The 17,858-nt window shown below is 45.1% G+C and overlaps 1 protein-coding gene across 1 annotated transcript; it reads left to right on the top strand.

The window, feature by feature from the left end:
- Positions 1 to 301: 301 nt before the first annotated feature.
- Positions 302 to 13,353, top strand: LOC104536336 (polypeptide N-acetylgalactosaminyltransferase 14-like; the record flags this gene model as incomplete). The annotated part of the gene is made up of 6 exons (XM_010178915.1): positions 302 to 428; positions 3,098 to 3,190; positions 4,533 to 4,616; positions 5,777 to 5,921; positions 12,491 to 12,610; positions 13,195 to 13,353. Coding segments are annotated over 6 exons (728 nt in total), but the record flags the coding sequence as incomplete, so codon positions are not given.
- Positions 13,354 to 17,858: the final 4,505 nt, after the last annotated feature.

Raw genomic sequence — 17,858 nt, 5'->3', positions numbered from 1 at the left:
CAAAACTGGCAAGATTATTCTGCAATGTAAGCGGGACTGCATGAAAAGGGACCTACTTACCGTCTAGCTCTTGCTATTGTGATAGCACCTGCTGTGCTTCAGGCAGGTTTCAAGTGCACTGACTTCAAACAGATTGCAAGAAGCTTTGAAACATGCTCTTAAGGGAGTTGTGCCTAGGAAAGCCTCTCTGGTAATTGATTTACCCCAGTTTAATGTGGCAGAGGATGAAGTGAGAGGTAACACCAGGATTCAGCTGGCTCTAAGACAGAAAGACAAAATGCTGAAACTGCTTCTCTTGTAGAAATCTCTTTCCGTGTGTGGATGTGTGGAGGGAGCCTGGAAATCATCCCCTGCAGCCGCGTTGGACACGTCTTCCGGAAGAAACATCCGTACGTCTTTCCAGAGGGAAACGCCAATACGTACATTAAGTAGGTGTTTTGTGCTTGCTTAGTTTTTGTGCTTGCTTAGTTTTTGTGCTTGCTTAGTTTTTGTGCTTGCTTAGTTTTTGTGGGGTGAATAAGGTTTGGAAGGGGGGGAGCAGAGAAGATGGGGAGGAAATTTTGTTTGGATAATGTTGAAATATCCCTGGGCAGGAATATCCTGCGCCACGGAAAATCAAACCAGGATGACTCTCCCTTAGGTTTTCTACAGCATTGAGAATATGACAGAAATAGGATGCTTATATGGTACCTTTCATCAGTGCAGAAATGGAGGAACCACCCCAGCATCTCCCTGAGCCCTTGCCACAGTAACAGCAAATGGTTTAGACCTTAAGGTCATCAGAATACATTTACAATGACCTGAAATCAGGCTGCCAGCCATGGCTGTCAGTACCCAGTGACCTTAGCTGAGGGCTTAGCGTGGCTCAGCTGAACCAGAAAATTTGGTTCCTGATGCCTCTCCAAGAGGGGAGCCAAGCAGCATGCCAGAGTGGGCAGCTTTGCCTCTGGGCTGGTGTTGTCTTTCAAGCAGGGGCAGCAATGGGCTGCACCTTGCTGGCAGGGGCACTGAAAGAGTTGCCAGGGCATTCCAGCTGAAGGAGATGTGTCCTCACATGTGGGAACAGAGATTGAATCAGGTACTGAAATGTCTGGCTGAAAAGGGCCAAGATCCTGGAAACAGGTGGCAAGAAACAAGGCAGTACAAAAGTGGGAATCAGTGTGGGAAAGATGATGGGAGCAGCTAGTAAAGGCAGGAAGGATTTCCTCCTTTTTTAGAGCATGAAGGTTGTCCATGAAGTAAACAACAGAGAAAAACTCTGGGGACACTTAATGCAGGGTTGTTTCTCAGCTAGACTGCATTTAAGTGTGTTTACACACTAGGCATCCCTTTTAGTGTGGCTTTCCCAGTGTTATAAAGAGCCAACAACAGTATTTGTGAAGACCCAGCTACCACTGACCTGGGCTCTCTGCAGCTTCCCCACACTTTGCATGAGACAACAAACTGGGAGAATGCAAATTGCATCTCTCGGCTATATCTAATATGTATTTTCCAGCCACACAGCGTATGGGACAGGAAGGGAACCTTGTCACCTGCTTCAAAAAGATGGTGGTGAGGGGCACAAGGCATTGCTGACATTAAGGAGGAGGGCACAAATTTGAGAGTCACAAGGAGGACTCTTGCTTTTTGTAGTGAAATAAGACTCCTACAGAAGATGCTGGGATGTGGAAAAATGTCTGCTGTCAGGAGTCGCTGCAAACCTGCATTGAAAAGGCAGTGTCTGCATTGCATCACCTGCAGGAGGAGCAACAGAAGCTTGAATGGGTACAGCTCTTCTGGTTGCACTCCAGGCACACACATTCCAGGACTTTGGGGAGGTCTGAATCAACATGCAGGTGTGAGCCTTGGCATTTATCCCCATATTTCTTCTAAAACCTGATGAGATCAAGAAGCCAGACAGAAAAACCTCTTCACTTTGGGGAAGGTTAACTACAGATGTAGACACTGTGACTTAGGCGTCTCTTGAGCAAGAGAATGTAGATTTTTGCAGTGGCCTTAGCAAGAAAGGAGGAGCAGCATGAATCAGCAGGGGACTGCAAAGTGGTCTGGAGAAATGTATCTGTAGGCATTAGGAGCTTGGATTTTATTAACCTTCTGGTACCTATCAGCCTTAAACTTAATGTTGTAGTATATAGATTGAGAGGAGAAGCAGCTTCTGGCAACCTGATGCTATGCAGTACCTCTGTTTTAACAGAGATGTTAGCAAAAAATATCTCCTCCTTTCTACCAGATATAGATTTTTTTTTTTTTCCACACATCCTCTTCTTCAGTGCAGGAGACAGCTCATGCTCCAGTGTTATGCTGGGTTCACATGCAGACTATCTCCTGTTTTGGCTGTGCGGGACTTGACTGGATCAGAGCCTGTCCTATGGCACCCATAGCCCAGTGGTGTGATAGCAATAGCTTGGAGGAACTGGCCTGCCTTGGAGCAGGAGCTTGGAGGACTCCCCTGACCTAAGAAGGGGTGGGTGGATAGGTGTGGAGCAACAAAACCATTTTCAAGGAGAGTTAGAGCCACCTCAAGTCAACAGAAGATTTCCTGATGTTCACAAACCTTCTGCAGACACCTGGCTCATGTGGAAGATTGATGTTTATGCTTACAGCACTGTGGCCAGAGTGGTTTCTTTTAAGTTTGAAGTGCTGAGATTTGCCCAAGCGAAATCCAGAGGTGCAAAGCAGGAGAGTCCATACGGGATTGACGCAAAGGAAATATTTGCCTTCAATCTTTGGCAAATTCTGCACTGCTTTTCAGAGCTCTATCCCAGCAGCTAAATAAAACCCCAGGCCCTGCCTACCTGGGAGATGACACTTAAGAGAAGCTGCACTTCTGAGTCTGATAGATGCAAAGCATGCAGCTGAGTTTGAAATGGTGAATTTATCACCCAAGCCTTTTCCTTTTCTGTTTGGTCCCTGGAGTAATGAGGAGGAGGAGTATCTTCTCTAGTAGGGGAAGGTGGGCTGGCTCAAAGGTGGTTCGGACAAAGCCAAAGTCCAAGTTGAGGATGGGAGGAGGGCAGGATGGAATAGTCAATGCATTTTGGAGAATGTCACCTTGGAGGCTTCCTTGACTTCACCCGTCTTTCGTTGCCTCCTTCAGAAACACCAAGCGCACTGCAGAGGTGTGGATGGACGAATTCAAGCAGTACTACTACGCCGCTCGTCCCGCAGCCCAGGGGAGGCCTTATGGAAAGTAAGTGTCTTCCTCTGCTATCTGTGCCCTGCCTGCTGCAGTGGGTGCTCGCAGTGATGTTGCCCTGCTGTGGAAAGCTGCCTGCCTTGCTTCTGTAGTAACACTCAATTAAATGCTAATGGCAGGCAGATGCTATGAGCACAGCGATGAAAAACATAAACAGCTTGTTTATATGCTGTGCTAGTTTGCCCCAGTGAGTGAACCGAATTGAGGTGGGGGAAAACCCCCTCTGCCTATGTCCTGCCCTTGGCATTAAGTATGAGTACTTCTGGTCCCAGAGTGGAGTTTGACGGGGAGAGAACAGAGGTCTCACTGACAGCTGAGGAGCAGGAAAGTCATCGAATTTTGGGCCCACTAAGGCTTTATTGGAAAGGAGCAAGTGCTTTGTATGCAGGGAGATTGCCATTCATTCTATGAACAGTCAGAAGTGCCTCTCTGTCCGGAGGACTGTATGAATTTGTGTTAATTTCTTACTTTCTTATGCTCCTCCTTTACTTAGAAAGTTTCTTTTGGACCACAGTGGATTCCAAATCCAACCCCTAATTCCTTCTGGCTACTCTTAAATTTCTAAGATAAATAAATTGAAATCCTGGTGACTAACCTATTTCCACTGAAGTCATACCCACTTCCCATCTGTCAGCATGGAATGAGGTAACAGCTCCATCCTGCTAAATACACAAGGCTGTAGAGAAGGTAGACTACGTGAAGAGAAGGTACTGGAGGCTTCCTGCTGCTCTGTAAATGTCAGCTCATAACAGCTCCATGGGTAGAGGCTGGCCCAGAGAGGAGCTTGTGTTTGGAAAATGTTATTATTCAGCATGATCACTCAGCAGAAATTTTGCCCTGGTTAATGAAAGAAAGAAGTATTTCACCATGTGGTTATCTTTTGCTGACTCAAAGGTGTGTTTGGGTGCTCTTGTGAATCAAGGCCTTCTGTAGTCCTATAAACTAAGAGTAACTTACAATAGCATATATTAATTTCCTAGTACATTAATATGTTAAATTAATGCTTATTGCATACAGTAGATGGCATACACTTTTTTACTAATAATTTTTAAATTACTATACTTTTCCATGAACCTTTCGTTCGCCAAACTCCAGGCTCCTTGTTAAAATGTCAATATGTCATCATGTCATTTTACCAAGTGAGACCACCGAAGAGAGAGATTGAAACAACTGACAAAGCTCATGCAGAAGATAGCAGAAAATAGAGCTGTTGATGCTCTTGTGTTTGTTTGCTGCCTGTGCATATCTGTTGGGTTTCTCCCAACTTCCCTTTTTGGTGCATTTGGTCTCACTTTCTTTATTTGCCTTGTATCTCTACAACATTTTCTTTCCACAGCATCCAGAGCAGAGTGGAGCTACGGAAGAGGTTGAAATGCCACAGCTTCAAGTGGTACCTGGAAAATGTTTATCCCGAACTTCGGTATGGATATGTGATCTCCACCTGTCTCTAGCAGGCCAGGGTGGTGCCCTATCCCTCCTGCCCCACTGAGCCTTCCTCTGCTCCTCCAGTCCCCATACCTCCCTCCTGCCCCAGAGACACAGGCACCCCCTTCCTTGGGCTTCACAGAAGGGGGCAGTGAATTTTGGGCTGGCTTTAAGCACAGTGTGCTCACAGTGTGACATGATTCATTTGTGATCCTGCTTTCTCTAAGCAGTCTTACAGACTCCATGGCTCTTTGTGCAGGTCTGGTAAGGGGTAAAGCACCAGTTATTTCTCCTAGCTCTTGGGGCTTCCTCAGGTGTCCTCCTGCCTACACTGTGAGACAGGTGGTATAGGGAAATAGCCAGTTTCCCTTACAAAAGTATCCCAAGGTGGAAAAATGACCATAGCCTATGTTGGGTTGTTTCAGTACTTAATGACAGAAAAAAAGCACCTGATTACCAGTCCTTTCACACTTTTCTGTCATACTTAAGACTTCTCTGTTGTGAAACCATCCACTCTAGGAGTTTATGATCTGTATTCAGGTGGCTCTGCCTTACTCCGAGCCTGATGCTCTGCTTAATATGCACTTCCACAGCTGTGAACCCTTGTAGTCACCAAAATTACTCTGGAAACCATTGCATCCAGTCTCTCAGTCATTATCAGGAGCCATGCTCAGAAAGGGTGCAGAAATTTTGGAGATACCTCTGGGGGTCTGCTGGTGCAATGACTGAGTGCAGAATTACAGTGTGAGAATGATTTATAGCTGCTTTCTTGTTTTTTGCCATGTGAGGCGTTGCACAGCAGCATTCACAGGGAATGCCGGGGTTGTGGTGGTTTGTTATAAAGTTCCCCATTTCTGTAAGCTGAAGGCTGACCTTCAGCCTGCTCACAGTCTATTCCTTGCTCCTCTGTTTGTCTGGTGCAGTGTTATTTATTTTTTCCTCTTATAAAGGCCAGACATCCATCTCCAAGAGCTGCTTCTGCAGCGTCCATGCCCATGTACTGTTCGCAGTGGTTCAGTATTGTAATAGATCTTGCCACTCTCATTTTCTAGAGGTGAAATGGCACAACTGCACCCTCCTTACCCACTGAGCCTCCCTTTGGGTGCTCCTTATGCCTGGGGGAGTAGGCATGTTGTTTTCACGCTGTTCTCACAGGATTCCCAAGGAATCACTCTATCAGACTGGGATGATCAGGCAAAGGCAGAGCTGCTTGGAGTCGCACAAGTCTGAAGCCCAAGAGTTCCCCGTCCTGAGCTTAAATCCTTGTATCAGCAGCAAAGGCACAGCAGCAACAGCACAGGTAAGTTGTGTTGCCTGTCCTCATGATGCTGGCTGGAGAGAAGGCTCTGGGGCAGCTTCAGGGTGATGTCCTAAGTTTGATAAAGCTCTGTTGGAGGATTACCCTTTCTGCCGACCTCTCTCCTAAGGCAGCAGGTAGTTAAACCCTAGTAAGTCCTCCTTACTTCGGTGGAGGCACTGGGCAGTAGCAGGGACCAGTGCAGGAGGCACCGTACAGGGTGGACCGCTCATCTCCATGCTAGCCTGCACTGAGCACTTACTGCTGCTCAGGAACGCCACGTGCCGTTCATCTGCAGTGATCAGAGAAAAACAAAGAGCGCTATAATTTCCTCTCATCTTTCAGCCTTATTTTTTTCAAAATGCAATGAATCGCAGTGGTATTTATAACTTCATAGTCTGCATGCTCTCAATATTAGATTGCCCATTAAACTAGTGAGAATTTAATGAGGATGATCTTGTTTTTTTCTATCTCGTTTTTTTCAGTCTCGCTGAGATGAGACAAAGCTGTGTGAATCAGTGTTCTCAAAAGCATATTCTAGGAAATGTTAGAGCCAAGAGCAGGCACATATGCCTTGCAGTAGAGTCACTGAAGCAAGACCCTGAAGACACAGCTTCAAAACCTGCCTTTGCTTCAGGCTCCCTTTGTGATTTTGAGCATGTCACTAAGTTCTCTCACTGTTTCCATCTATAAAACAGGGAGGATAACAATCGCTCGCTTCTTGGGGTGCTGTGAAACTATTTAATAGGCAATGGTGTGCTTGCTTCCACTTGACTGTACATCCTTAAACCTCATGGTTACACATTCAAACCAGGTAGCTATGCATATAAAAGGCTCAGCCTGGAGATGCTGTAGAAAGTGTCCCTAATTTGTATGTGTAAATGAAGCATGTCATTATGTGCATCTCTTTTGCATGCAGTTGCATGCCTGCCTTTAGTCAGGAAAATAATATCTGTTTCACAGTCTGGTAAAATCAACAATGACTACTTGAAATTTAGTCAGTTCAGGAAATGTAAGGAATATAACTGCAAGCATCACATAGTTACAGTTCTTACAGTTTAACTGGTTTCCAGGTTTTAGAATTATTTTTCTTTCTTTCACTGCTGCATGGACTTTTTACACAAACAGCAAGAGACGCAAGTTGATAAGAGCAGGTCATGTTTTGCAGGGTCAACTCCGCTGAAGGAAAAAAAATGCTTTAGTGACAATTGCAACTTTCAGTGAATTGAATGTTTTTTTAAAAAATCTGGGAAAATCAGAATGGAAAATGCTGCTGCAAGCTAGTGTTTCAAAATGAAATGGTATTGGTCTTTCTGAAATATCAATTTGATGTGATATTTTAAAATGAGAAATGTCATGCCAACAAGTTGGATTGTTTCATTCCCATCAAACACATACTGTTTTGACATTTCTGTGCAGTAAACTTTTGGAATTTTTCATGCCACAAACTTTTCATCTTCCCATTCTGATTCTGCAGCAGTTCTCAATAGATCAACACTTCCCACTGGATAGCAACTCCATTTCTTGTGTGCATCCAGTACTAACTCTGCAGGGTAACAGAAAAATGCGCTACAAACAGATTGTTGAATAGCTACGCTCAATACACACAGGCAGGAATAGAGAAAAACCTTTTCCTTTTATCTTTCTCTGTCTTTCTAGGATAGTTGTCTATTACTTGTACGCATGGAGAATATTTCAGATGAAAGCAGGATATTTAAATTTTCATTGTGACTAGAAAATTTTATTTTAATTACACAATTGTTACAAGACCAGCTGAACTTTTGGATGGCATGCGGGTTATAGTCACCAGGCTGTGTGGGATAGATTATGCAGCAGTCCTGAATGCTACTTAGTTTTGTATTTGATATACCAGAATAGAGCAATAATTTTCACTTTTAACATACTGAAGTAGCATCTTGTTTACCCTAAGCATCATTATTTGAAAAACAGGCTTAGCTAAATCAAAGCCGTGCTTTCCTGGCATTCAGTAAATACTAAGGAAATATCCTGGCCATCCAGATTCTTTATCATCAGTGTTAGTAGCATTAATTTGGTTGCTTGATTGCCCTTCTGTAGCTGACTCCCTGCTAGGCTCCCCAAGCCCTTTACCAACATTACAAGCATGAAGTCCTGGGACCAGGTGGGAGAAGATCTGAGCTGTCATATGTCACAGTGGTTTGAGGAGAGATGAACAGGAGCTGTCAGATGGCAATCAATTGCTCTTTATTTTAGTTTTCTTTCTATCTGTAGTGCAGGGGAAGGATGCTGTGAGCTCTCTGGCCACATCCACAGTTTGGGTAAATTGAGAAGAGTGACTGCGGTGAAATCAGACAGGCAGATCTCACCCCCTTAGCAGATCTCACAAACCCTCACTGATGGTGTCTGGTGTTAGTCCTGAATTAATAAAAGGGGCACTGAGGCACAAGAAGACCCCTAATCTTTGTGTAAGAGAGCTCTGTCTTCTCATCCCTGGGATCCATTTGGTCCTTCCCTCTCCATAAGGTCTGGTAGCAGTCAGGGCAGGCTGTCCCCTGGTGTGGCTCTCAGAGGGACCTGCTCTTGGGTTAGTGACTGGCAGAGATCTTTGTGCAGTGCTGCCCATCCCCAGAGCACAACAGGCTCTACCTGAACTCCTGCCCACCAGAGCCTTGGTACTCTGTCTTGTTGTGTCTCATTTGCTAAATGAACTGACTGATTTATTTTTTCACAAGAGAAATGCATCTGAGGAAAAATAACGGATCATAATTTTGTCCTGGTCTATCTGATGAAGATGTGAATAGCTGGGTTTTTTTCAAACTAAGTGTCAGTTGATATTAGTCCATACATCTTTGAAGTAGGCATCTGACTCTGGGATTTGTTTAAATCATTAGCAGTTTCAGGAAACCTGACATACTTCAGATAAAAAAGCAGAAGACAGTTCGGCCTGGACACTCACGTACATGGAAGCAGTAGCCACGAGATGAATGTATAGTTATTCATCTCTTAGACAAGTGAGAAAACATTGGGAAGGTTGCAGCATCTGTTTCCTGGGCCTGCAGCTGCCACTGCATTTGGGTGGCACGTTCTTGACGCTTATCGTGAAGTAAATGTAATGTGAAAATCTGCCTGATATGGCATTGAAGCTTACCCCGGTTGACTCAAGGACCTCTGTGGACTCACTAGATCTGCACTTTCTTTGTAGGAGATACAGCATCTTTCCAAACTAAGCTGACAGTGTCCCTCCTGAGACATCTCAACCATAAAAATCCTCTTCTGACCTTCCTTCTCTCAGAAGTCTTTGTTCTTCTCCTCCGTTGGCACGCCCTGCCCCAGCTGTAGGTTGGCTGGAGCTTCAGGAGCCAGGCTGAGCTGGCAGAGCAGAAGGGCTGGCTGGCAGCAGTGTCATCTCTGCACCCAGGCTGCAGCAGGCACCTTTGGTACTTTGCTTTGCGTCTCCTGAGATGTGCGTAAGTGCTAGCTGCATCCCAGGGCCTTTTGATGAGTGAAGCACTTTGGTATCCTTGGGTGACCCATGCATTTGCTTGCCTTGGGAAATCCTTCCTTGTGATTTTAAAAAGATAATAATTGAGGGCTGATGTTGTTCCTAGCTTCTTCAGAAACATTCTTCTCTAGCCGCTACCCCAGCTTTAGGGTACAGCTGACCTCTTGCTCAGCAGCAGAGCATGTGCAGCACTGTCATGTAACACTGGGCTCCCATCGGGCTGCTCCTTGCTAGGCTGAGGGGCTCCTTCCTTCTTCTGCCAGCCAGGCTACACCAAGCCAAAGGTCACATTTTAAAATAATTTCCTCAGTTCACAGTGATGCTGAGCAGCAGTGACAGGTGCCTCCTCAAATGATGCTAAAGCCTTGAAAAATAGTCACAAGCCTCAGATGGGGGCTAGCGTTATCCAAGGCCTCAGAGAAAGGGGATTGCTGGTTGTGGTGTGCAGCTGGTAGCTCTGCTCACCCAATCCACCCACTTCCTCCTTGCTCTATCACCACTTCATCAGGAGCTGCTTTGTCTTTGAAAAGGCAGGAAACCTTGATCTCAGTTTTATCTCATGTGTCTGTTTATCCTTAGTGCCAGGGGTCAGCTCTCAACTCCACTGACATAAATTCAGACCAGTTTGCAGCCCTGAAGCCATGTTAGCTCCTTGAAGGGTCTCCCTTCTTAGGAGTACCTTGGGCTGCCCTGTTCACCACAACCCCCAGGATGTGAAGCTCTGCTGTTGTTCCTGCTGTGCAGACCACATGAATGCTCAGTGTGCCAGGGTTTAGAAGATAGAGCAGTTTCTCATGGGAAAAAAAGCAGGAATTTTCATCCCAACTGATACAAATTGGGGAAGAGATGGGGTAAGATAAAAAATTGCATGGCCTTTTGCCTGTATTTTAACTCAAAGCTTTTCATGGATTCTGTAGTGTTCAAACAACTTTTTCTTTTCCTAGAATTTCTTCATTTTCTGCATCATTTACTCTGGCTTTCATGTAGGGCTGAAAATACAAGATGTGATTACAAGTGGATAAAACATTTTCAACAGGACTGGCTTCCATAAAAAGCCATTCTGCCAAAATAGAAGAGCTATGTGAAAATCTGTCAATTTAGGTGAAGACAGTAGCAGGACACCCTGGGGGCAAGAGGGGAGGATTCAGTGTCAACTATCGAACTGAAGCATGTATCTAGCTCTGAAAGCCTCACTTCTTATGATGAACCATGGCTTCGGAGGTGGTGGTTACTACCACCCTGTCTATTCCATGGTGCTTTGCTGAGTGAGAGGGTGGTCCTGCCTTGAGAGGATGTGAATATTGGAAAGGCTTGAACAGAGCTGGGCCTGGAAAAAAAAGCATAGAGAACCTCTGGGAGGAGCAGTCCTTCACAAGGTGCGTCTGTGAAGCAAGGAGCTTAAGAGGTCAAAATGAAACAAAAAAGTCCCATGGCCTGAGTTAGTTGGGGGATTCAACATATACACAAGTTACAGGGTGAACTTGCTCCTGCTGAGGAGTTTCATGGGTGCAGCTCCAGTCCTGTCCTGGGCTAAAATGAGCAATTGGTTAAAAATGTAGAACAAGTTTTCAAAGCAGCTTGTAGCAGCATGGGCCCCAAGAACAGGTGTTGGAGCTTGCCCCATAGGGCTTGGTTCTTCACAGATGCAGGACTAATTTGGCACCTGATTTCCCAGGTTGGTGGTTTATGCAGCAGCTGACAGCATGCATGGTTGGGATGTCTGGAACGTGTTCGCTGTGGGATCAGGTAGACTCTGCTCTGTCTGACAAAGAAGTAGTAGTTGCCAGAAGGCCCTTTGGGTGCAGACTACACTCTGAAAACGAATGCTTGTTATGTTTCAAAATCCTGGGCAGCTCTTGCTGAGAAGCCTATGGGCAGGCTGTTCAGAAAGCTGGGTTTGATTTCCATTAGCTTGTAGAGAGTAGTAGGCTAAGAAACGTGGGGTGTGGGGATCACAATGTGAAGTCCTTGTGGATCTGGGTCTGCTCTGCGTGTTTTCCCTTCCAGGTGGCTAAGAACCTGAATTAAGTGGGATTTATATTCCCAGCAATTAAGTGCCTGTAGCTGTCTGTTTTGAAGTCAGGGAGAGGAGTTAAAGCTGCTGACGGTGACAAATACCAAAGGGGTGGAAGTGTTTCCCTAGTCTAATAACTCATGCTAATGCAACCCAAAGCCTCCACTATTCAAAGTCAGGGGAAGCTGCAGGCGTCCCAGCTCCGAGATCAGGGCAGCCATTCTTTCTGGCACTCAGAAGGGGCTGCAGTCTCCCAGGAGCACCTTTTACTTTTCATTTTTCCTGACCTAGCCTAAACTGCCAGGCATTTGAGAGCTGCTTTCCTTCCGTTGCCAACACCCCTACTCACTTCACTCCTCCCAGAGCTCTGACTCTTCCGTATCTGAGCTCTAAGCTGTTTTGCTTTCTCTCTGAACCTTTTCTTTCACATCAGCTTTTCCAGTTCTCATAACCTGTACCCTGTCAAGGTGAACAGGAAAAGCAGCATGAGAAAAAATACCTCCAAAACAGCCCAGGGGAGCAGGAATAGCAGTGGTCATAGCAAAGCAGTACAGCAAACATTTGGAGTTTGGTCCCATTTCTTTGATATAAAGGGGAGCTTTATCCCTGTTTTTTTTGTCATATTTTGGAACAGAATCCTGAGAATGGCAGACATGTGCTGTACATCACCTTCTCTTTTCTGCTGCTAGCTGCAAAGCATTTCTGTTGCTTTTCCTCACAAAAAAAAAGGATTGCATATTGTGTGTAATATTTCTGCCTCTCTTGCCATTTTCCATCCCGCTGTTCCTCAACGACAGCCCAGTTCTGGCTATTGAATCCTTTGCCTTTTGAACTCTTTTCTTCCAGCAGCTTTTGTAGACATTTTCTTTGGTACGTGCAGTCCCGCAATGATAGCTGCAGTTTTGGGGAGGCTTGAAACAGCCTAGTGACCTGTCCTGGTGCCTCTTGAAGTCAATGAGGTTTGTGCTCGGATTCAGAGGGGGCAGGATCTAAGACAAAATGTTTGCTTTCCAGGTAGAATAATACCAAGAATCAACCCTGCTCTCTCACCTTCTTTCTTTTTCTTCCTCTTTGCAGGAATGGACATACACATACAACCACCAAGTCCACCAGCAGCAGCTGTGTTTGTCTGTGTACACCCTCTTCCCCGGTTCCCAGGTGCTGCTGTCACCTTGCAAAGAAGGTGACAACAAGCAGGTGAGCACTTTTATTGAGCCCTCGTTTTCTTTGAAGTTCCCTTTCTTTCAGCATAATATTACTGAACATCAAATGGCCCATGTGCTCTGACTTCATCTGGGAAGCGTAGTCTATCTGAGAGTGCAGACTCTGGCCTGTTCAGCCCTTTGCTTCCTATAAATGAATGTGTTGATAAGGCTGTCTATTAGTGCGGGTGGTGATCTGGATACTTATCTGCAAAAGTCAAACCAAAACTGGCAATTTAGTTTACACGGGCTGCCAGTCAGCCAGCAGATGCTAACGTTTCTCTGCAGTTAATCATCGAGCTGGCATTTGAACCAGTGACCTGGGGAAAAAGCTGTTAGTAATATATTATCTTTCTGAAGCCAGGCAGAGACTGAGCTTAAATGAGTGTGCTTTCCGATGGGAGAAATGCTCAGTGTCCGCTCTGCTGGGTGTGGGCTGGGGTACCCTGTACTTCCCAGCATCAGGCCATAAAGGCTTAGTGATGACTGTCCTCTTGATGCTGGAACAGTATAGTAAAAGTATAGCGAGGAGGAAGCTTGTGCACTCCTGTTTTTCCTCTCATGTGTCTCTCTTCTCAGCGATGGGGTAAAGTTGGGTCACACATTGAACACATAGCTTCACGCTTTTGTTTGGACACTGAAACGATTGGAGACACAAATGAGAACACCAAAGAGCTTGTCATCAACCCTTGTGAGAGCACAGCCATGAGTCAGCGCTGGGACATGGTAATGTCTTGACCTGCTGGAGGACTTACACAGTGGGGATGGGCCTTGAGATGTTGCTACATGCAGCCACGACACACCAGATGGAGCTCACGTGCAAAACCATTGGGAGTCCTTGTGTATTATGGGACAGGAGAAGAATCATTCAAATAAAAATAAGGACTTGGCACTCCCAGGTTAAAAAACAGATGATGTCTGCAAGGCACGCAGCTGGTATTGGCCTGTTGGCGGTCATACGTTCAAAGAGAAGGGATGGCAAAAAAGCAAACTTGAAAAGTTTTAGAAGCATACTGGGGCTCCTGTGATGGGCCCTGCAGAAGTTCAGTGTGCACAGTATTTATTAATCTCTCTGGAAACACAGGTGAAAGAGCCTTCAGGATCAAAAGGAGGCTTGGACTCAGGAAAACATCTCAATAGCTTTTGGAGGATGAGGCCGGTGCACAAGGAGAGATGTGCTAAGGGATGCTATGAAACATCAACTGAGATCAAGTGGAAAACCCTGAATTATCTTGCACTTTTCATTGCTGTGGATGAATTTGTCTTCTGCAGACAGCGTGGGTAGAACTGTGTTGCACGTTCAAATTTGTATCTGATCCACGTACTTGTTGTGTGTACGGAGGCAGGGCCGTCGTGTGTGGCTGTGGCCAGGATCAAACCAGCAAGTAATGGGGGAGTCCTGTTCAGTGCTAACTGTGCACGGGGGTTTTTTGAATCTTCAAAGTCTAAGCAAACAGAGAATTCAGTGTGTGAGATTAAAGGATATAAACTGCTGTACAGTTGGGAGGAAAGGCAGTAACGTGATTATTTCTCCTCTCTGTAGGCCATGCGTGAGCCTCAGTCACTGAAAACTACCCTATAATCTCACTATGTGTCTCTCACTGCTTCAGATCTGGAATAAGTCAAATTTTCACTTCTTTTCCATAAAAGTAATATTTTTGGTAATTGAAGGTAATTGTGTCATGTTTGTGTTTCCCAATTTCCCAACTACAGAAGAGGGGACTCCCATGAAGTGCTGCTACTGGAGGAACGGAGGACGTACTTAAAACTAGAGACTACTCTGAGAAAGAAAAAGGGGTATTACCTGGTTTTGCTTCCCAGGTGTCTTGTAGCCCATGATGTGACGTACTGAAGAGAAGGTTTTGCATTCTGCCAGTCACAGCTGTGACCAGGGAACCCTAGGTCACAAAGTACCTTTCTCCTGAAGTCTTATCATAAAAAGACTTGGCAGAAATTATTTCTTCAGGTTTTGGAGATAAGTGATTAACCAAAGGTCACATCAGGTGCTATTGCTATGTGGGAGTGAGGTGACTGCCAAAGGAGAATAGGGCAGGAGGCCTCAGAAGGGGTCTTAGGAATAGGAAAAGACAAGAAGGTTTCTTCCAGCCTGTCCTTCAGAGCAGATCCCACTACAGCAACAGGTAGCAGGCAGTGAATCACCAAGAGCTGCGCACACAGCTCTTGTGTAGTAACAGCTTTTGAAGGGCACTTTTGCAGGACCATCAATGTGACTTGAACAAAATATTGTGTCTCTGAAAATGAGAGGGTTTAATGAAAATCCTATCCTTTGTTCCCTGTGCTGCATACTTGTAGGTTAAATATCACAAGCTTTGAGCCTTCGAGAGCTCTTGGCATCCCTTCTTGAATAAATTGCTGGCTTGTAGGATTTTACTGCCTCAGTTTCTCCATTCTCAGTGCTGGGAGAAAGCTGTGTGTGTAAATCTCACTGGCTTTAGAGGCAGGACCAATATAACTCTTTATTTACAAAAGATCACAGGGTATGAATGATTTCTGTGTCCTACAGTAATTACTAACCTAATCAAGTTCCCTTGGTGCAAACCTCAAGGGCTTCTGTTATGAAAGGGCTGGAGTAAGCTGTCATTTCATGGTGGGAGATGGCCCATGACATGGGATTCCATGTCACCGCTTTGCACAGGAAACAAAGGGAAGTATTAAAATGGAATGGACCTATTTCACAAAGAAGGGTAGTGACCCTGGGCTCCTTCAGTTTAATTGAACCAGCAAATGTCATGCTTACTTTCCACACTGGTGATGACATGAAAGTAGTAATAATTCCCTGTCCATTGCTCACAAGGAAAAGCAGCTCCCTGGAGCTTGCAGGTTAACATGTACACACCTCTACCATGCCTGTAGTGTTGGACTTCCCAGCTCCTGGCATTTCAAGGGCATTTTGCCCTTCTGATTCTTTTCCCCCTCCCTTTTGGCAAGAAGTGAGTGAGTGACTGGCTCAGCTGCCAGCCAGGGTCAACCCACCACGCTGCCCTAAGCAAATTAGAGTCCGTAGTATAGCAGGCTGGTATTCTTCATGGCTTGGGCTCTGATCACAACTGTGCAATAGGATCTGTGCTGCTCAAATTTCAAATCTCCAAAGCTTTAGTGAAAAGCTGTGGGCTAGAATTGTTTGTAGAAGTGGTAAAGGAAGCAAAATGAAGCGGGTTACACACGGGCAACAGAAGAAACTGTAGGTCATTAATGTTCTGGCTAAATTATTTTCAGATTATCAATCCAGGTCCAGTTTTAATATTACATAGCTGCTTTATATGGCTGAAGAGTTTAAGGAAAGCAAGTATGGGTGTCCAGCTTACATTGAGACTTAAGGGCTGAAATCCAGTGGAATTATTCCAGATTTACGGATGTTTTCCATATGTCCACTGTTCTGTTATTCCTTGAAAGTGCCTTCAAAATCCTGTAAGAATAAAAACCTGTTACAAGCTACTACTTCTCCAACTGAGTCTAATTAAGTTTTGAGTTGAGCTGCATTTTAGCTTAGAGCTGTCAAAAAGCAACATATAAATTTACAGGTAAGAATGCTGCTTTTGTGGCGTAGGGGCTCTTTCATTTTCTCTGGTGTTACTTGGCCATTAAAGAAATCCAAGCTGGTTGTGTGTGATGTGCAAAAGAAAACATGACTGAATTTCAAGGTTGGGTTTTGCATATGCGCTCATCTAGTAATTATTTATCCACTGTCCGTCACAATGAGTGATGTCTCTCATTTTCCTGTGATTTTCTTGAAAGAAGCGTCCAGACAAGGCATTGCTACTGTACAGGGTTAAATTCCATTGTAAAACCAACGAACCAAGGAGGAAAAAAAAGGAAAAGGAGCATTGAAAGCTTCTATGTGACCTGATACATGTAATAAAAGAAATGTATTGCAAAATCAGGACTGTTACTAGGCTGAATGGTTTTGGAGTCTCCAAGTCAGCAAGAATGTGTTTAGGATTATTTTTAAGGGTTAAAAAAAGATCTGAAGTGTGAACAAATTTACTGATTGTAAGCATACTCTCTCCTGCAGTCTCTACAACTCAAACTTTCTTACCTTGGGCTGTGAGCTGATTGCAGGCAGAAGTATCCTGGGTAGCCTGTTGCCACCACTCAGACTAAGAGAAGTGGGAAGAAGCAAACTCTCATCTAAAGGTCAAATTGATACAAGTCTTCCTAGTTTTAAAATTTCTTATTTTTACCCTGTGTGAGGAAAAGAGTTGTTTTTCCTGTAGGGTAGCAGCTGTCTCTGCTGAAGCAGGGAGTCTGCCAGGATGCCCAGAGTGCACGAGGCACCTTAATGCTGCAGCAGGACCCTCTGCAAACTGGCAGTGTGACCTGGCCATGGGCTGAAGTGGTTGTGCGTTGTGCAAATGAGCAGCAAATTCAGCCCCAGGGACTCAGAGCTACACCATGGGGTCAGGTTTGTAACACAGCACCAGAGCAAAGTCCCCCCCAATAGTCAGTTTTCTTACTCTGCAGTGCTACTGTGGTCCTTCGGATCAGCCATGATTGCATCAGGTATTAGACAAACACTACATGCTCCCAACTAACTGACCATAGAGACACATAATGATCCATGTACCTATGTGTCTCTGCAGGAGCGAGATACAATGCCATGCCGCCTCTCAGCTTTGGAGAAGTTACCTGAGCCTATTTTAACGGAGGTCAGCATCCTGGTACAATAATGCTGTTCTTGCATTTGGAGTGTTTTTAGGCAAATCAGTGTTAGAAACACTCTGAACAGTTTTCATGAGTTCTGGTCCTGCTGAGAATTCCTGGATCACCCCCATGGACATCCAGCTTATTTTCTCTGACTGTTTTCTTAAAACACAGAAGATTACATGCAGCCGCTACCTAATCCAAGGGTATTACTAACATTAGCTCTGGCTCTCTTGGGCTAAGCCAACACGATTTAGGTAGCTATTACAAGTTTTACTGGACTTCCTGGGGCCACTGACAACAAGGACATGCATAGCAATGATCATTTCACAAGAAGCAAAATAGCATGCAGTATTGGGAGAGAGTGCTCCTAATCCTCATCTTGATGCTGCTTTCACCTCTTTACTCATCTTTGGAGGAGCTGGGGAGGGTTGTGCACAAGCTGAGGTGAACAGGAGTTTTCCTGAGGGTTTGGCAGTGGTGGGAAGCATTTGCAGGTAGTCTGACTGACACGAGAGCCGATGGAAAGCAAGGGGGGCAGTTCACAAGATGCACAGTTAAGTTGTGGAGGTGTGAGGCTG

The sequence above is a fragment of the Mesitornis unicolor genome, unplaced genomic scaffold (genome assembly GCF_000695765.1).
Source record: "Mesitornis unicolor isolate BGI_N332 unplaced genomic scaffold, ASM69576v1 scaffold53422, whole genome shotgun sequence".
In the NCBI taxonomy this organism is placed as follows: domain Eukaryota; kingdom Metazoa; phylum Chordata; class Aves; order Mesitornithiformes; family Mesitornithidae; genus Mesitornis; species Mesitornis unicolor.
The sequence above is the reverse complement of the archived record's forward strand: the minus strand, read 5'-3'. Positions and strand labels throughout refer to the sequence as shown.